Source organism: Centroberyx gerrardi, chromosome 19 (genome assembly GCF_048128805.1).
Source record: "Centroberyx gerrardi isolate f3 chromosome 19, fCenGer3.hap1.cur.20231027, whole genome shotgun sequence".
Classification (NCBI taxonomy): Eukaryota; Metazoa; Chordata; class Actinopteri; order Beryciformes; family Berycidae; genus Centroberyx; species Centroberyx gerrardi.
Window position 1 is genome coordinate 6,203,039 of NC_136015.1, and position 17,832 is coordinate 6,220,870.

At 43.0% G+C, this 17,832-nt stretch overlaps 1 protein-coding gene across 1 annotated transcript; it reads left to right on the top strand.

Annotated features, from left to right (window-relative positions):
• The first annotated feature begins 2,718 nt into the window (after window positions 1–2,718).
• kcng2 (potassium voltage-gated channel, subfamily G, member 2) lies at window positions 2,719–17,712 on the top strand. The gene is made up of 2 exons (XM_071913380.1): window positions 2,719–3,492; window positions 16,876–17,712. The coding sequence occupies exons 1-2, from the start codon at window positions 2,719–2,721 to the stop codon at window positions 17,710–17,712; spliced, it is 1,611 nt and encodes a 536-aa protein (XP_071769481.1).
• The last annotated feature ends 120 nt before the right edge of the window (window positions 17,713–17,832 follow it).

The window sequence follows — 17,832 nt, forward strand, 5'->3', positions numbered from 1 at the left end:
CACTTGCAAATCCCTCCTATCAGAGATCAATAGGAAAATGACGAGAACATAACTTACCTTACAATAAAACTATTTTGGTACATGGTGACTGAACAGTTACAGTTTTAGGCTCATGCACTTGCTCTGAGTCTCATTACCTTGCTATCATTTAGTCAACCATGTAGTCACAGTATAATAGAGTGAAAAATAGTACAACCCAATCTATCCCTGAAAGAGGCTGCATTTGAGATGTAACACTGTGAAACAGCATGCCAAAGTAATACCATAGGCACAATGAGCCGGATTAATTGAAACTGAAGTTGTGAAATTGCAAGTTAGTGGACTTTTAGGGTTAGTTAATTCAGGCACTTATTCATGAGCAACTGTAATTCAATAATCGTATGTACTGTAAATTTCTCAATTTTTGTACAAAGAATATGTTCTTCAGTTGTGTTGTTTATCATTTACAGTGTTTTTAGTTCACCCTCATCAAAGGTGCCAGTATTTCTGGAGGGCGCAGTATGTGAGGGCTGAACCAAGGCATTCTTACCAAGGCCACAGAAAACCGTCTCGCAGCACTCAGCTATCTAGTCCAATGCCTTGCTCTTGCATTTATTTGATCATTCTAAATGTGTGGTTTTCATGGCTCAGTAAACCTCATTTTAAATGACGTCTGTGCACTTCCCATATGATCCCATATGAGTTGAATTCATTCTTTCTGTGCTCCGGAGGCCACCCTTGGGTGCGGTGTCATGCTCAATAAACCACTCCTGTCGGAAGCAGTTTGGCGAGCGGCTGCGGGGGCGCCACTTTCTGACCCCCCCGGAGAAAGCGGCCCGTTCCAGAACGATTGGCCTCACAGTACAGCAACAAACTAGCGGGGTCCCGGTCTTTATTTGTTGTGCCCTACCGTCTTACATCAGCCCCAACGCCTCAGGTCCAATACAGTCATCCTTGAGAAGAAAGGGATCATTTGCCTGATGTCACATGCGTACGCCTTATGTTGTCCCCGGCATTCCTCTTTGCAGGCGTGTGCATCCAGATGCCTTTGCTAAATAAAACAGAGAAATGTCCCGGCCAGTAAAGGGAGCGCGGATCAGAAACGTATAATTGGATCTGGAGCGCTTGTCTCAGTAGATGTGAGAAGAGCTTTACGGAGCCAGTCCGCACAGGCTGACGCTTTTTACTGTTTCATCAGGGAGTGACGACACTCATGGCTCTGCCTGAGTCGTTCAGCCAGCCCAACTTTTTTCCATGCATAAAATAAATGCATAAGTATGTACAGTATGATCAGTTTTTATATATCCTATTTCTATCTCTGTCTCTCTCTCTCCGTCTCTTTTTCTCCCCCCTGACACTGCCGTAAATTGCATCCAAGGTGAAATCATTTTCATTTTCCCTGTGAAGTTTCGCTCTTTCTTCTTGGCCGCTTGTTATTTTGTGCCATTAGTTCTTTCAAAAGTTTTCTCTTTCGTCGCTGTCGGTGTGGTTGAAATGTTTTCACCACTAGCAGCACAAGACGGGTTCACAAATCATGCTGAATACTTTAAACACTCCTGCCTTCACAAAGGGCTGGATGTGTTTTCCCACATAAATACCACCGTGTAGTGTGGTGTCGAGAAGCATGAGAGAAGAAACGGTCGGATTTGTTTTAATAGTGGTGCATGTTTTGGCTTTCATGTGGGGGTTTTTGTCAGTCTACAGTCTACCATTAGCTTCACCATACTGTCGGTGCTGAAGAATGCACTGTATATGTATAGCAAAGAATGATTTGAATATTCATTAATGCAGAAGCTTGTGTTTTCATGAGCAGGCTTCATATAAATTAACCTTTGCAACATGGATGATGACCCGTTTAGCATATGTTTACTTCACGTGTTGTATAGCAGAAACTGTACATTCCTTCAGTTCACATCCAGCCCAGTGTGTTTGGGTTAGGTCTGCAGTCTGTTGTTGATTTCCGTCAATTTATTTCAAATAAGTGAACTTTGCTAAACAGTGCTTTAAATTGTCTCATTCCAGGGCCTGGTGATGCGTTAAATAGAAAAACCACATTATTAATTCCTCTGCATGGGGTTCAGGCCACAGTTTGACATCAATTTGCTTCTCCCTGAGTTTCCATCACAATTAGACTTGAGAGAAGTTTTTTTTTCTGACACTTCGTCTCTGAAAATGTCATGAAACTGTTTTGACTCGTGGGTCTTGCTTAGCAGACTGTGTTTATTTATTTGTGTTCTAATTAGTCTGATTGGAGGGGGTAGTTTAAAGCAACTGCTCTACACATAGGACTGTGGAGATCAGACTGATGCAATTTGTAAATGATTGAACATGAATGCAGTCATGTTGAGTTTGCATGTTCTCTCCGTGTTCGCCTGGGTTTCCTCCCACAGTACAAAGACATGCAAATGAGGTGGATTGGAGACTTTAAATTGCCCATAAGCATGAATGTGATTTCTGTCTTATCTGTGTTAACCCTGTGATGGACTGGAGACCTGTCCAGAGTGTTTCCCTGCCTTCTGCCCAATGCATGCTGGGACAGGCTCCAGCCCGCTGTAATCCTGAATAGGAATAAACAGGTAAAGAAAATGAATGAATGTAATCATTGACCTGTCTTTTCTCTCCCACAGAGACCTGCTGTGGTGTTGAATGGGTGACAAGGTCCCGGACACCTCTGACACCCCGTGAAGCCCCCTTCCCATCGCAGTGTGCAGGACAGGGTCCCCCAACTGAGAGGCAGGGATGTACCAGGAAGTGGCCTTCCTGGCGGGCAGCACGGAGCACCAGTTCACCACCTTCCACTTCAACCCCGTGGAGAACCTGCAGGAGGTCTCCTCCAAGAAGGGCGTGTTCTACAAGCGGGCGCAGCTCCTGCTCCAGCCGCAGCCCCGCCAGCCGGAGGGCGACGACGCGGCGGTCATCATCAACGTGGGCGGCATCAAGTACCGCATCCCCTGGTCCACGCTGGAGGAGTTCCCCCTGACGCGGCTGGGCAAGCTGCGCGGCTGCAGCAACGAGGCGGAGATCATGGACGTGTGCGACGACTACGACGGCAGCCGCAACGAGTACTTCTTCGACCGCAGCCCGTCGGCCTTCCGCACCATCGTCACCTTCCTGGCGGCGGGGAAGCTGCGGCTGCTGCGGGAAATGTGCGCGCTGTCCTTCCAGGAGGAGCTGCTGTACTGGGGCGTGGAGGAGGACAACCTGGACTGGTGCTGCCTCCGGAAGCTGCGGCTCAGGCAGGAGGAGTACAAGGAGCAGCAGCGGCTGGAGGAGGAGGAGGCCGAGCTGACCTCGCCGCAGTCGTGCGAGGAGGCCCAGCAGCCCCCCGGGGTGGGGGGCCAGGAGGAGAGCCGCGCGGGGGGCTGCATGCGGAGACTGAGGGACATGGTGGAGAACCCGCACTCCGGCCTGCCGGGGAAGATCTTCGCCTGCCTGTCGGTGTTGTTTGTAGCCATCACCGCCGTGACGCTGTGTGTCAGCACCATGCCAGACCTCCGAGAGGAGGAGGAGAGGGTGAGTTCACTCTGCCGTACGTCCTGTCAGAGTTGGGTAGTGACACGTTACTAAGTCAGTGCTCAGTAACAGCAATATGAGTATATAAGCATGACTTTTTAAAGTAGTGAGTAGTGTAACAAATTACCATTTCAATTTCAGTAATAACATCACTTTTGTTCTCATCCCTTCTATTCTTCCTAGATGTGTCATTCAAAATGTAGGCCTACTCAGAGTAAAAGTTAACGAGTTACTTTATAAAACACAGCCAGATCTTTCCCATGCAAAATATGTTCAATATGTGAAAAGTAAATGTATGTTGAGTTTTATAAAAATAAAAAACTGAAATTCATGTTATTATTCATTCTATGATAAAACAAAACAAAAAAATCCATCCATGTCATTTAATAACGTCACTACATCAAAACCCAAAAACTTAAAATTATAATAATCCTCATCCCCTAATTCTCCATATTTAGTCATTTACGAGTGGAAGTCTTCTCAATACTTTATCGAGAAAAAGCATGACAACAACATTGGGCATCAACACTATTTGCTTATCTTGATCATTCACACAGAGGCACACAGGCAAGACAACTGACTTTTTAACTCAACTGACAATTTTTGAGGGTAAGACAGGATGCAACTGCCAGTGTTAGTGTAATGAATTACTGCTCCCTGGGTGTAAAAAGTGAAGTAATACTTTTGAAATGAAAAAGTGATATATTACGTTTTTTGAATAACAAGCCCAACACTGCTTCCTCTTTACTGCTACTGGTCATATTATGGTGTCAGTGGCTTAGAACTACACTACATGCAGAAAAGAGCAGATTTTCGACACACTGCAAGAGGGAAGGAACCCCAGTCTTGGCATTCACATCACATCACAGCACTCTTAGGGATACATTACTTGTGTAGCTTTACATCTACAGTAGAAGTCAGATTATGTTGATGCAGCATCTCACATGCAAAGTCTTCCTGGGCCTTATTATAAATCATCGTGACAGAGACAGAGGCGATGGCTCAGGGACAACGAGGCTTGCTCTCCATTCACTTGAACACCAGATTACTGGATATCTCTGCTCACTGTTGCCGCAGCATGCCTTCCTTCCTGGTAACACGAGAGCCATGTTCTCCCAGATGCATTTCATAATTGACAGAGCATATACAACACGGAGACAGGCGAAAGATGATGTATTTATCTTTCAATGAGCGTGTAGTCTTTTCTAGATGCATCTCCCGAATTTGCACTTCAATTCCAAATTTGCAAAATCCCACAGATGATATTCTCCCAGTGCCATTCATTTTTACTTGACCTGCTTCCAAAAATGACTATGGAATAAGCTCATTATTGTTATATAACATGATAATTATGCAAATTGTAGCCATGAAGTCTTAATCCTTTAAAGCTTGTTTACCCAAACCTTATATAGCCAAGCTGACCAGTTAAAAAAGTGGGGGCTATAAATGAAAAATACATTAATTTATAGTGTGTGCCAGTGATCTCTTTCATGCTGCATTCAAAGAGATGGGTTTTAACCTCAAATTAGACTCTACATGGCATTTTGGAATGCACCTTTGATATTTTGGTCCAATAATTCTGTGTATCTAATTATTACCTCCACCAAGGAGGTTATGTATTCGGTGCCGTTTGTTTGTTTGTTTGTTTGTTTGTCTGTTTGTTAGCAGGATTACGGAAAAACTACTGGCCTGATTTTCGTGAAACTTCGTGGAAGGGTGTAGCGTGGGCCAAGGAAGAACCCATTAAATTTTGGAGCGGATCTGTATATTGGTTGCGCTTGCACATTTACATATCATAGAAGACTGGACTATTGGCCTTGGCGGAGGTCTGCGCTCTCCGAATGCCCTTCTAGTCTGAATTGTATTTCAATTCAAGCCTCCATTCCCCCTCTGCAAAAAAAACATGCCTTTTAAAAAAGTCTCATAGTCACTCTCAGTTTAACGTGTTTCAGGATTTTTTTTAGAGATTTAAATGTTGAAACAAGGCAGAGATCACTGCTTACATCAAGAAAATGACACTTGATTCAGGAAAATTCTTTAAGAAAGTTGATTTGCATTGGAAACAAGTGGAATCATCTCACCCCACTGGCAGATTTTTCACTTGTTTTAAGAGTAGAAAAATAGATTTTATGGCTCAATACTACATTAAGATGGATATTCGTTCAGTGCAAGGCTTTCAGATGCAAATATTGTTTTTATGTAAACTTTTTACAGCTTCAAATTACACTTGTGCTTAGCTTTCTTTTTTTATACTCAGCCGCTGTTTGCAGGATCACATGCACAATCAATTTGCCAATGAAAAACACTTGCAGCCGCAGACAAAACTTTAATTATCCCCACAGGGAAATTGGGTCATCGCAGCAGCAAAAACAATAATAGGATACCACAAAGAAAAACTGAATATAGAAATGAATGCAGAAAAAAGTGGATATTTAAAGATAATGCAGCCGACAATGCCGGGTATGTTGAGTAGAAATGTAAGAATAAAATAATGATACATTTAACTTCTAGCCTTTGGTCCCTAACTAAAATAGAAAATGAGAGTGCAGCCACTTGTTGCTGATTTGAGCTCACAGGGACTGAAATATTGCTACCTAAGGCTTTCGATCCCGCTAAATACACATGTTGTCACAGTGGGTGACAAGTGGAGCAAAAACCAAATTAAAGCTGATGATGTCTTCCTCTGAGCCCTTTCAGATCTGTTTTTTTGCCTCCCACACTTCAGAGACCTCGGAGTTCCCGCTCCAGAGTGTCTTTGTATCCGGCTAATTCACCTCTTGAATGACATCAATAAAGCTCCGAATGATTAAAGAAAAGCCCCGCGGCTCCTGCCTCTATCAAAGGGGTATCTGCCTCAGCGGGCTGGGAGGGAGGGGGACCGCTACTTGTGAAGTGCGCCGGCTTCAAAGGGAAAATCAATCAGGAAAACAAAACGCGTGAAAGCCCAACCAAGACCTGCTCTATAGAGTCTCATCTTATCTCCAATTACGCTCTATGAAGTGTCATCTGGAATTACATACTTGTGTGGATCTGCGGCACCGGCTCAGCCCTCGATCATTTGCATCGGAGGTGCAACAAGTGGGACTAGGGATGCGTTTAGAGCGGTTTATTCAAACTCTGGAGTGTTTCCTGCTTTAGTTCGCTTTGTTGGCCAGGTGAGAACAATGTCATTCAAACTCTGGTGGCACCAAATAACGGCACTGAGACGCCTGAAAATGTAGGTGCGGTTCGTTCTGAGTGAGAACGTAATCTGAACAAATTACACAAAATGACCCCAAAATGCACAGGTTTATGGGTATCGGGAGACGGATGTTGACATCCGATAGCCAGCAGTTCCTCATGCTTGGAAAGCCTAGTAGAGCAAAATGAAGTCTGGACTGATGCTCATATTCAGCAAAGAGCACAGACAAGTCCATCATGTTAGCATCATGTTACAGGGACTGTAATTGGGTCTGTTTTGACTCCGCCCTCCATCAAAATCCCTAACCAGGCTCCCAAAACTTTGTCCAATCAACAAGCTACTTATGAGTCATGTGACATTTGTTTACAAGCCCTGCTGGCTCGTCATTAGGCAGTGTGAACCGAAACAAACCAAATACGAAAAATGCATCAAAGTAACCTTTTCCACTGTGGTTCAGCCCAAAGAAAACAAGCTGTAGGTGTGATGGCACCCCGGGATGTGCCACTGCTATGCTACAGTGCAGCACAGGAGCACTTGATCAACAGCCATGGTGTGTACCGAGGTGTCAGACAGAATTGGCTGTGGAATGTCCTCTCTCCTTGTTACCATGTTAGGAGAGGAGAGGAGTTCAGCCCGGCTCTGCACAGCTATGTAGGTGCTCTGTGAGTGGGCTTTATTTCCTCATTTGCGCTAATGTCAAGCATAGCAATTATGCAGCTAAACACTCCAGTGAAATTCGGCTCAACTCGGTGAATTGCCAACGCTAATTACAGCAGCTCTTTCAATTGAGTCCGCCCACTCATCTTCCTCCATTACGGAGCATCCTAATATCCATTAGCAGAGGGCTTTGATAGCCGGCCATTTACATCTGCGTAGATCCTCCCACTAATGAAACTAATGAAATTAACATTTCCTCAGATACCATTTCTAGACTTTAATATGTTGTGTATTTATTATGTGTAGTGTTTCCGAGACCTCAATTATTCAAATGCCTTGAGTGTTATCAATACTATGAAGGCATGGGGACAGCAGCATCACACATATCTGCATGTCAAAGTCCTTGTAACTTGAATGTTTGAAATATGTCCACACCAAGTTTTATAATGATAAACCTGCCTAAGCCTGAGGAGAATGGGCCCAGATTCACAAAACATCTTAACATCTTAGTTCGCCAAACAGTGGAGGAAGGAAGTCGTCAGGCATAGAGCAGGAGGGCAATGCAATGTAAACTCAGGAAGCCGCCATGTTTATGCACTTGGTCACTAGTGGCGTTTCAGAAGTGTGTATCGACTGAAACAAAAACCCAATGTTTTTTTTCAAAAAGTTTTACGGAGCTGCCGGCGATGGAAAGCACTTAGCCTGTCTGTCTAATCTAATGTAGCTCTCTGGGAGGGATTCAGTGGCTGAAAAATCTCTCTCTCTCTCCCTCTCTCCATATGAAAAAACACACACACACACGCACAAAATGAAAAAATGCTATATTGCATTTCAGATTTATAGTCCCGCTTCCACACACTCTGGATGAATTGGGGCTTAAAGAGCTCAAGTGTTTTGTCGATTTCTGTATTTTCTCCCCCTCAAAATCGCTTACTCTGTCCGCATCTTTGGAAGCTCTGGTCCTGTTTCATTTATCTCCCGCGGCTGTGGGTCTAACCTCTCGGTGCCTCTGCTCTTGCCTCACAGCCCTGTACGCTCCATTCTTTAAAGGACACCCCAGCTATAACCATACATCAGCGTTGAGGAATGGGGAGCGGAGCTTAGAGGGTGTGGGGACGGGAGAAAGAGAAATGCTATGCAATTACTGTAAGAAGTACAGAGAATTTGGTCTTAGTCTTTGCTGAATAGACATAAAATGCACATCAGTCATTCCCCACGTGTGTGACTTGACGTTCATGCTCCGCGAGCTGTGCAGTCCGTCACGTCGTGGTGATTTGTGTTGAAGTTCTGATTTTTGGAGTGCGTGCTCCTCCGATGTTCCTACTGTGAGTATGAGTCAGAGTGATTTTTTTTTCCTGTGGTCACAGCAGGAGCATAGCCTTGTGAAAAAGAACTATAGCAAACCTGTAACAGTATATAGGAGTATTATAATGATACCATAGGAGATAAAATACAAGTACAATAAGGTCACTATAAACTCACTATTGAGTGCCGCAGAAAAGTATAATTCTCCATGGGAATATAATAGGAATATGATTGTGATTTATTTGTTGGGGCTTTCTCTGTCATTAGAGTTTCAAAATGTGATTGAGACCGTATGAGTTAGGCCTACTTACAGGGGTGGAAAGAGTACCAAAATATAAAGTAGAAATACAATATGAATAGAAAATGTTGCTTTATACTGAAATTTTACCTATATTGAAGTAAAATTACTGCTGTAAAAACTGCTTCAATAAAAGTAAAAACTCATTCAAAATGTAGGCCTACTCAGAGTAAAAGTTAACGAGTTACTTTATAAAACACAGCCAGATCTTTCCCATGCAAAATATGTTCAATATGTGATAAGGAAATGTATGTTGAGTTTTATAAAAATAAAATACTGAAATTCATGTTATTATTCATTCTATGATAAAACAAAACAACTACATTGTCACTACATTGATGTTTTGCTACTAGCTATCCAATTAGCTAGCAAGGCTAGCGAACTAGCTAGACAACAACCAGGCTAACATAAACCAATATTTCTGCTAGTAAATAAAGCTAGTTGGATGACTTTTTGCTAATGTTATCTAAGTTACTATTAGGGCTATATTTGAGCATTTAATGTTACAGTTAACTTAATGTTGCCTCCACATGCAGGTTTGAGGCAGATGTAATTTACGACTGGCCAGTTTCTGAGGCAGTGCTTGTGGAGAGCCTAAATAAATTGTGAGTAAAAGAGAGTAAATGTAATTTGTTACTTACTGGCTATAGCAAAATGCTCCAAGCTGCTACCAGTTGTGTTTTCTGTAATTGCTCCTCCCTGTGGATCTGTGAGGACTCCCTGCTGAACAGGCTCTCAACAAGATGAAGAGTTGAAGGGGAACGCCACTGAATTTCAGCATTAAAATACGTTTCAGTTACCATAGAAGCATTTGTGTTAGCAAACATTCACCGCTACCTGCCATACACTGAAACTGTATCCACCTTATGTCATTTACTTGATACTAATGAAGTGCCTTACTCTGCCTTGTTTCAATATATTGGCACTTAAAGAGACTCTACTTTCAAGAGAATTCCTGAAACAAGTGAAACTGCATCAGAAACAAGTGGAATTTCTCATCTCATTGGCAGAATTTTGCATGAAAAATGAGATTTCAAGGCTGAATATACGACTAAATGACTTGGTAAATGACTGGGTATTGTTTTTGTGGTGTAGCCGCAGGGGAAGTAGCCTACTGTAGGGGAGTTTGCTATGTGGAAAAGGGATGAAAAAGGATAGTGACTTAAGATTCTGCTGGGATGTGGGGTTACTATGAGGCCAAAATCCAGTCAAGACATGGTGGTGACTGTGAGTCCCTGGTGGTGGAGCCTTCAACTGCTATAGAGTTTTACGCAGTATAAAGTGAAATGTTCGACTTAAGTGGAATATCACTTCAAACGTTCAAATGTTTTTTTAAGGGAATCGTTTTCAGCCCTATTGACTTGCATCAGCCTTGCTCATAAATGTTAATGTGGAGAAACGCTGCTTCTAATGTCTCAGTAATGAAAACAGTGGTGTAAGTGCTTTGTGGATCAAATGAGTTGACTCTGTGCTTAATCGTGACAAATCAAAAATACTACAAACCTGAGCTATAAAGGCCAAAACTAGATCTTAAAGATTAGACGGCTGTTACTCACTCACTCTCTCTCTCTCTCTCTCTCTCTCTCTCTCTCTCTCTCTCTCTCTCTCTCTCTCTCTGTCAGTCAGGGTTGGCTGGAGCAGCAGTAGGCTGGGGATTGCTGTATTTTAACATAGAGAGAGGAGAGAGAGAGAGAGAGAGAGAGAGAGAGAGAGACGAGAGAGCATACATTTGTCAAAATATCAGGACAACAACCATCAATATGTTCGTAATCGATGACAACTTAGATTAGGTCTGATTACATTAGATGAAACTTTAATGACCCCCATGGGGAATTTGGGTTGTCTCAGCAGCCGGGAATAGGATATAAATAACAGAGTATAAATATACAGTATAAAGACACAGTGGCTTTATTGACAGATCTGCAGGTTGAAGTGGATGTGCAAGTGTGCATCGTTAGCTATTCATTCACATTATCAGGCGTACAGATGGGAGAAGAAATATACTGACATGTGTCCAGACATCCAAATATGCATTGTAAGCTATTAGCTGATTGACAGTTTGGAGGTAACATGAATGAATTAAGATGTGCAAATGTGCATTGCTGGCATTTACAGATGGAAGTAGCATATGTACCTACATGTGTCCAGAAAGCTGGTAATGTTTGTGGGTTGCCAGGTTGAGAGGAATGAAGCACAGGCATGAAGTTCTGCTGCCCCCTCCACAGAACCAACCTTAATAAATAAATATTGACAAGCAGCAAAACTGCTTGGGTTGAAGCCAATGCCCTGTTTTATAGTATAGCGTGTGAGTTATAGCTGTTATTTCAGGCTATCGAAAAATAAATAAATTTGCCAAATGATTTGAAAAATTGGATCGATTCATCCCCCTGGCAGTGGTGGATTGGATTAAAATCTTTGAAAAACTCCAGAGGAAGGACCTATAATTATGTGTTTATTGAATCCGCGTTTGTGCAGAATACTTTGCCAGTAAAGATTCAACATCCCATGGAATCTCTCTCTCTCTCTCTCTGTCTCTCTCTCTTCTCTCTCTCCCGCTCTCTTTCTCACACACAAATTATTAAAGAACAGTGCTGGTTGGCAAAGCTGTGATCTTCAGGAAACCTCAGTCTTCCTTCCATCTGCTCTGTGTGCAGAGAGATTTTGTACATGAAAGCTGCTATGTTTCCATCCAACTGTCAAGCGAATTTTAAGTAGACTTTGGAAATGTCACAAAAAAATGAAATGCTTAGTATAGGCATGTATAGGCTTCCTGAACAAACACGAGTTACATCAGAAAAAAACACATGAAGAAGACACAAGAAAAATGGAAAGTCTTTAGTACCATTATGTATTCGACAAATGCGTTTTCATTACCATTTATCATAGTTTCTTTATTGACAAAAAACTTCCATCCAAATAGATTTCTGGCAATTTTGCGCAATCTTTTATTAGAATGATAAAACTACAAGATCAAATTTGGACTCACTTAGGCTCAGGAGTGGCAAGGTATGGGACTAGACGCCCATGATTCAGCCTTTCTAATTTGTTACATCATAATTTCCATAAAAACACTTTAATGGAAACCCAGCTTCTCTCTGCTCCCTTTCCTCCCTCAGAAAGGTTTCTCTGTACCGTCACATTCTTCAGATTTACTTCCTACACATTACCAGGCATCCTTGCTACTTACAATAATCCGAAATCCAGCATTCAATTTCACAGATTTTATTTTTAATGAGGGTTGTTGTTATGGTGTGTGTTGTGGGAGAAGAACAGGGGTAAGGATAGAAAACTATATTTAAAGGACTATGTTTAGATATGCAGCAGACAGGTATGAGGCCTTTAAAGACACACTGTGCTTAAGAGGTGGTGGGTAAAGTGCTCATTGGGTACACAGTGTTCTTGAATGGACAGTAGGTTAAAGGAATATGTATTTTTTGGGAGACTGACCCATTGGTCAACTTGCCTGTTAAGTGATGAGAAAATAGACACCAAAATCATCCAAGTGTTCCCAGTAGATCGTTTGCTCCTCTGCTCCATGCTAACACTTCAGCATACACTGTGTTGAGTGACAGTAGGCCACTAGCATTATCCAAATTAAAAAAACAGAAAAAGTTGTGGTTTTTGGGTATATTTTTTATTATATGGACTATATTCGTCAATTAAAAAAAAATGCAATATCATTATCATTAACTCAGTATAGCTTATGTAGCTTATGTAGCCATGTTTATTTTTGAAACTATTTCAGGTCAGCAAACGCATATTTCTCCTCTGCGTAGTGATTTCTAGCTGTACAGTCGCCCATCACCCACCAAATTCACTACGGAAACAAAACCAGTCACTCTCCAAGTCTCATGGGAACAGAGAGCTTCCAACAGGGAAGGTAGGCTAGTCCCTGCTAGTTCAAAACAGTATGTTCATTTTGAATTATATTTTGTGTAAAAACTGCCAGACTTGGTCACCAATCAATTCAAATTACTTACCATTTAGCTTTAGAGCTGCTACAAGTTCTCATTTCTCACTTTTGAGATAATGCTAGTCGCCTACTATCACTCAACATAGTGTATGCTAAAGTGTTAGCATGGAGCACAGAAGGTGAACATCTACTGGGGACATAGGAATGATTTTGGTGTTATGTGTTATATGTTCTCATCACTTAACAGTTAATCAATGTGACAATCTCTCCCAAAAATTGGTGTATTCCTTTATACATGTGAGAATAAGAACTAAAGGTAAGGTAAAACTAAAAGAGAACCTTTACACTGGCTTTGATTTCATTGGCGCCTGCCAACTGTTAGTGATAGAGCCATTCTCAACTCGTATCTAATTGGTTTCAACCCATTTATCATGAATGAACACAACTTGCCTAGCAGCTAATCACTTCAAGTGCTAGAACATCCAATTATGTCAACCACAAAATAGAAAATAACAAATATTTTTGACAAATGCAGCTTTTTTCTCACTTATATTTAGGAAGTTTGAGGTTGCATACAGAATGTGTATATTGTTTTTTTTCCAGTTGTCAAACAGTAGCTTCATTTTCAGAAATGATTTTTCCGGCAAGATGACAGAACTCTTGTCATCAGCTTGTTATAGTTCAAAAGATGATTATTTTTTTGTATGTACACATAAAAAAACTGTGTAGTGCAGAGTGTTGAATGAAATGCAGTGACAGTGAAAACAAAGTGACTGTTTTACTCTCTTCATAAGGTCATAAATCTTCATCTCTTCAACTACCCATGTTGGATAGACTCAATATATTCCATGCATTTTGTTGAAGGTCTTGACCTCAACAATCCCAAAGATACACACAGCATTTACACAATCACATTGTCGGTAAAGTCTGCCTCGTTTCCGTAATGAGATTCCCGTTTCGTGAAGAGGCCGAGATGTTTTCTGGAAGACGGCTGAAAAGCTTTGAAACTCAATACGGGGCGGCCGAGCGTTAGTCACATCCGCTCCCATCCGGCCCCAGTAAAGCCTAGTGAGGTGAACACAACGAGAGCGGTAAATAAATGGAGTTGAGCCGTTCAAAGCAAGCCTCGGCGTGTGTATACTGGAAGACGGAGCCGGCTCGCCGCTTGAAGGGAAGCCTGTTTGTAAATCATCACACCCGCTCAAACATCACATGTCTGCGGGATCGGAGGTCGGCCTCGGCGTCCTGCGGTGTTTGGTTTGCACGCTTGTCTTCGGCTGTGACGGGGTCAGAGTCCCCATGGTCGGTGAAACGGATAATTATGTGTTTTTAATTTGATCCTCTGTGGTTCCGTGCACATCAGAGGGTCATTCGATACAGAGTGGAGACGGGGCGGAGGGAGTGGAAGATGCACTCAGCTAGAAAGCCTCGAACAATACAAAGACGCCGGGCAAATTTGAGTAAAAAAGGCCCAGCATCCGTTTACGAATGTGTAACAGGCAGACACACTCCCTTGTGGACGCGCTAGAGCAGGATAACACAGCGGCAGCGCAACATAATGGTGCGCGTGTTGTGAAAACGAGCGAGCCCCATAACAATTTGGACAGCGACACATTTATTTATTTGCTTTGTCTTCATACGCTTATTACGCTGGATGTGAAATGACAGCGTGTGGTTAGAGGGCAGATTTTCAACTTCACTTTGAATCTTCAAGATTGCCGTGTCCTGCAGCACTTTAATCTCCCTACTCTTCTTTCTTCTTTCGACTGAACATTACAGGAAAATTGGTAGAAAGAAAAAAAAAAAAAAACACTACATTTGTACATCCCAGTTTTAAAGCTCTGTCACTGGAGCATGATGATTCAAATCTGGATTGATAACTCAGACCCCAACTGTGCACTGCATACTGCTGCAGTCACATGGATTTACAGCTGAATTATCAGAGATCAAAATGCAAAAAGGATGCAAAGAGAACCAGAAAATATGATACTGAAAACTTTTTTTTAATGCTGTTTTTTTTTTTACTGCATACTAAAAAGAGGCTAGTTGGCTGAATATAATCTGTCCAAATACTTTTGGCACCCTGAAATGATTGGACTGTGAACAGAAAGTGCTTGAGTTTTTAAACTTCTCCTCCAATTTGGCTGGAAATCCCCTCAAATTGCAGCTGACAATCCGTACTCTAACTTCACAGTTATTGTATCATTTCACATTTCAAAATAATAGGCGTATGAAGCCAAAACTTAGGCTCGTTAGCTGCTGTCCAAATACCTATGGAGCTCACTATAGAGGGGTTGTGCTGCTGCGTTGAAGCAGAGACCCGACTGCCTATTGTGAATTTTAATTTCACTCTAGACTTCCATCAAAGGAGCCTTTCTGACTAAATAACACTGAAATATGTAGAACAAAAGACATCTTCATGCTGTTTTCACTCCTTCTCAGTATGCAGATAGCGTACTTTATACACTCAGTCTCCATGGATATACCACTTTCCATCATGACTGTTAGTTCGCCAATTGCCTCAACTAAGCATCATTGATGTTATTCCTCTTAAGCTATCTCATTTTATTTTTTAACCATTATTTACCCAGCATATTGCTGCTGCTGTATGAAAGCCTCAATGCCCGTTTCTTTACTCGAGGCAGAGATTTACATAGGTCCTTGATGGGTTTAGCAAGTTTCATGACTCAAGGGCAAAAACCATGGTATATGCAAAACCCAGAGTCTACTTCTAAAAATACATGGGTGTCAGTCTGAAAAGGAAGACTTTCTTCTTACTTTTTGGGGAGATGACGTTTTCATGCAGCAGTGGAATGTTGACTGAGCAGGTGATATTGCCTAGCTTACACACTCACAGTGATTCACACCTGGGATTTACCCTGTATAACCACAGCGCTCCACTGTTCCCAGCAGCTCAAATCCACTGGAAACAGTTGTGCCTAAGGGCCTGGCTCAATGGCATAACAGCAGGAGAGTGACATAAGCAGCTCTCTATACTTTCTAACTAGTAAAAGGGTGAAAAATGGCAATGTTTTGATCACAAACTCCCTTCTCTGACCTCATGGCTGCTACTGCAGTCATGAGTTCCCTCAGTGTTTCTCATGAATGGCTGACCCACCTAACACAACAGGTGGTTGATTTGGAAAACACTCAAAATGCTCGAGAAATAACTAATTGCACATTATGCCAAGAGATTGCAAAGAGAAGTTATTGAAAGTTGCTAAAAGCATCTGATCTGTTTCCTTCCTACTGCTCTTTGATTACTGTAGGCTTAAAACTGGGTTCCGTCTGAGAACAGGAGAAAATAAAGTCAAGGAGAGATTGTTTGGTCATTTATAACACTTAAAGTAAATCCGCAAAGATGTAAAGCTTACTCATACAGTTTCATTTCTATTTCCAATCTCCTTTGGGAGTGACATTCACTTAATAACCAAGTAATCACACGTAATTATACTTTCAAATATTTATGATATTTAAGCAGTCTTGAAAGAATGGATTATTACCAAAAGTGAGGATATTTCAGCTTGTCATGTGGTAAGTTTAAGAATTCATACTGAAGTTACATTTGACCGCAGCCGTGACTGATCCCAGGAAGGAAACTAATTTCTCTTAAGTAACACATCTACACCTAATACATCTAGAGTCCTTTCACCTCTTGATTACTCAGACTTGATTATTTTTTCCTCACCGAGTTATTCTACTAAATGAGATCATCAGAGTCATATTTCTTAGCTTCATGAATCTTCCAACAATGTTTTACGTTTTTGTTTTTTTTTGTGAAACAACAAAATCACCTTTTTGTTGTGAGATCAAAGATGCCAGCCTCTTATTTCGATGTTGAACCGGTGAATCAAATAGCAGGCTTTGAAATGGATTCTTAATTACTGACTTCACGCTGCACCTTCGCATCACCCTTATTCAAAGCACAGTAATCCTTTGCTGTTCACATCAATATCTCCCATGCTGAAGGGTACTGTTGCGTAAGATAAGACACTCCTTAATGTCTGTCTGTGCCTTTTTCCTCTGCAGGGCGAGTGCTCCCAGAGGTGCTACAACATCTTCGTGCTGGAGACGGTGTGCGTCGCCTGGTTCTCCCTCGAGTTCCTGCTGCGCTTCATCCAGACGCAGAGCAAGTGCATGTTCCTGCGGACGCCGCTCAACGTCATCGACGTGGTGGCCATCCTGCCCTACTACATCACCCTCATCGTGGACTCTCTGTCGGTGGGAGAGAAGCCCGCCGGCTCGGGGAACAACTACCTGGAGAAGGTGGGGCTCGTCCTCCGCGTCCTCCGGGCTCTGCGGATCTTCTACGTGATGAGGCTGGCCCGCCACTCGCTGGGCCTGCAGACGCTCGGCCTGACGGTGAGGCGCTGCACGCGAGAGTTCGGCCTGCTGCTGCTGTTCCTGTGCGTGGCCATGGCCCTCTTCTCCCCCCTGGTGTTCCTCGCCGAGAGCGAGATGGGCGCCAAGCAGGAGTTCACCAGCATCCCCGGCAGCTACTGGTGGGCGGTCATCTCCATGACCACGGTGGGCTACGGAGACATGGTGCCCAGGAGCATCCCCGGCCAGGTGGTGGCGCTCAGCAGCATCCTGAGCGGCATCCTGCTCATGGCGTTCCCCGTCACGTCCATCTTTCACACCTTCTCGCGCTCCTACCTGGAGCTGAAGGAGGAGCAGAGCCGGGCGCTGAGGCAGAAGCCGGACTCCCAGGACAGCACCAAGTCCCAGAACAGCGAGGACTCGCAGGAGACGGACAGCTACCACGGCATCGCCGAGGCCGCCGCCGCCGCCGCCGCACAGCGAAGGAAGTCCATGGCCGTCGCCTCTCAGAGGGCCGACGAGATCCGAAGGTCCATGCAAACTTAGCCGCTTTGTCTGTCTGTTCGCCTGTCTGTGTTCAAGTGGCGAGCCTGGGAGGCTGCGACGCACAGCGCTGGGACTTCAAAGTTGACAAGCTGGAGGATTGTGAACAGGGATGAGATTTTC

Excerpts from the sequence above, each read along its gene's own strand:
- kcng2 (XM_071913380.1), top strand. The coding sequence starts at position 2,719 with ATGTACCAGGAAGTGGCCTTCCTGGCGGGCAGCACGGAGCACCAGTTC. Across the intron at positions 3,493-16,875 it reads TCCGAGAGGAGGAGGAGAGG|GGCGAGTGCTCCCAGAGGTG; the intron begins GTGAGTTCACTC and ends TTTCCTCTGCAG.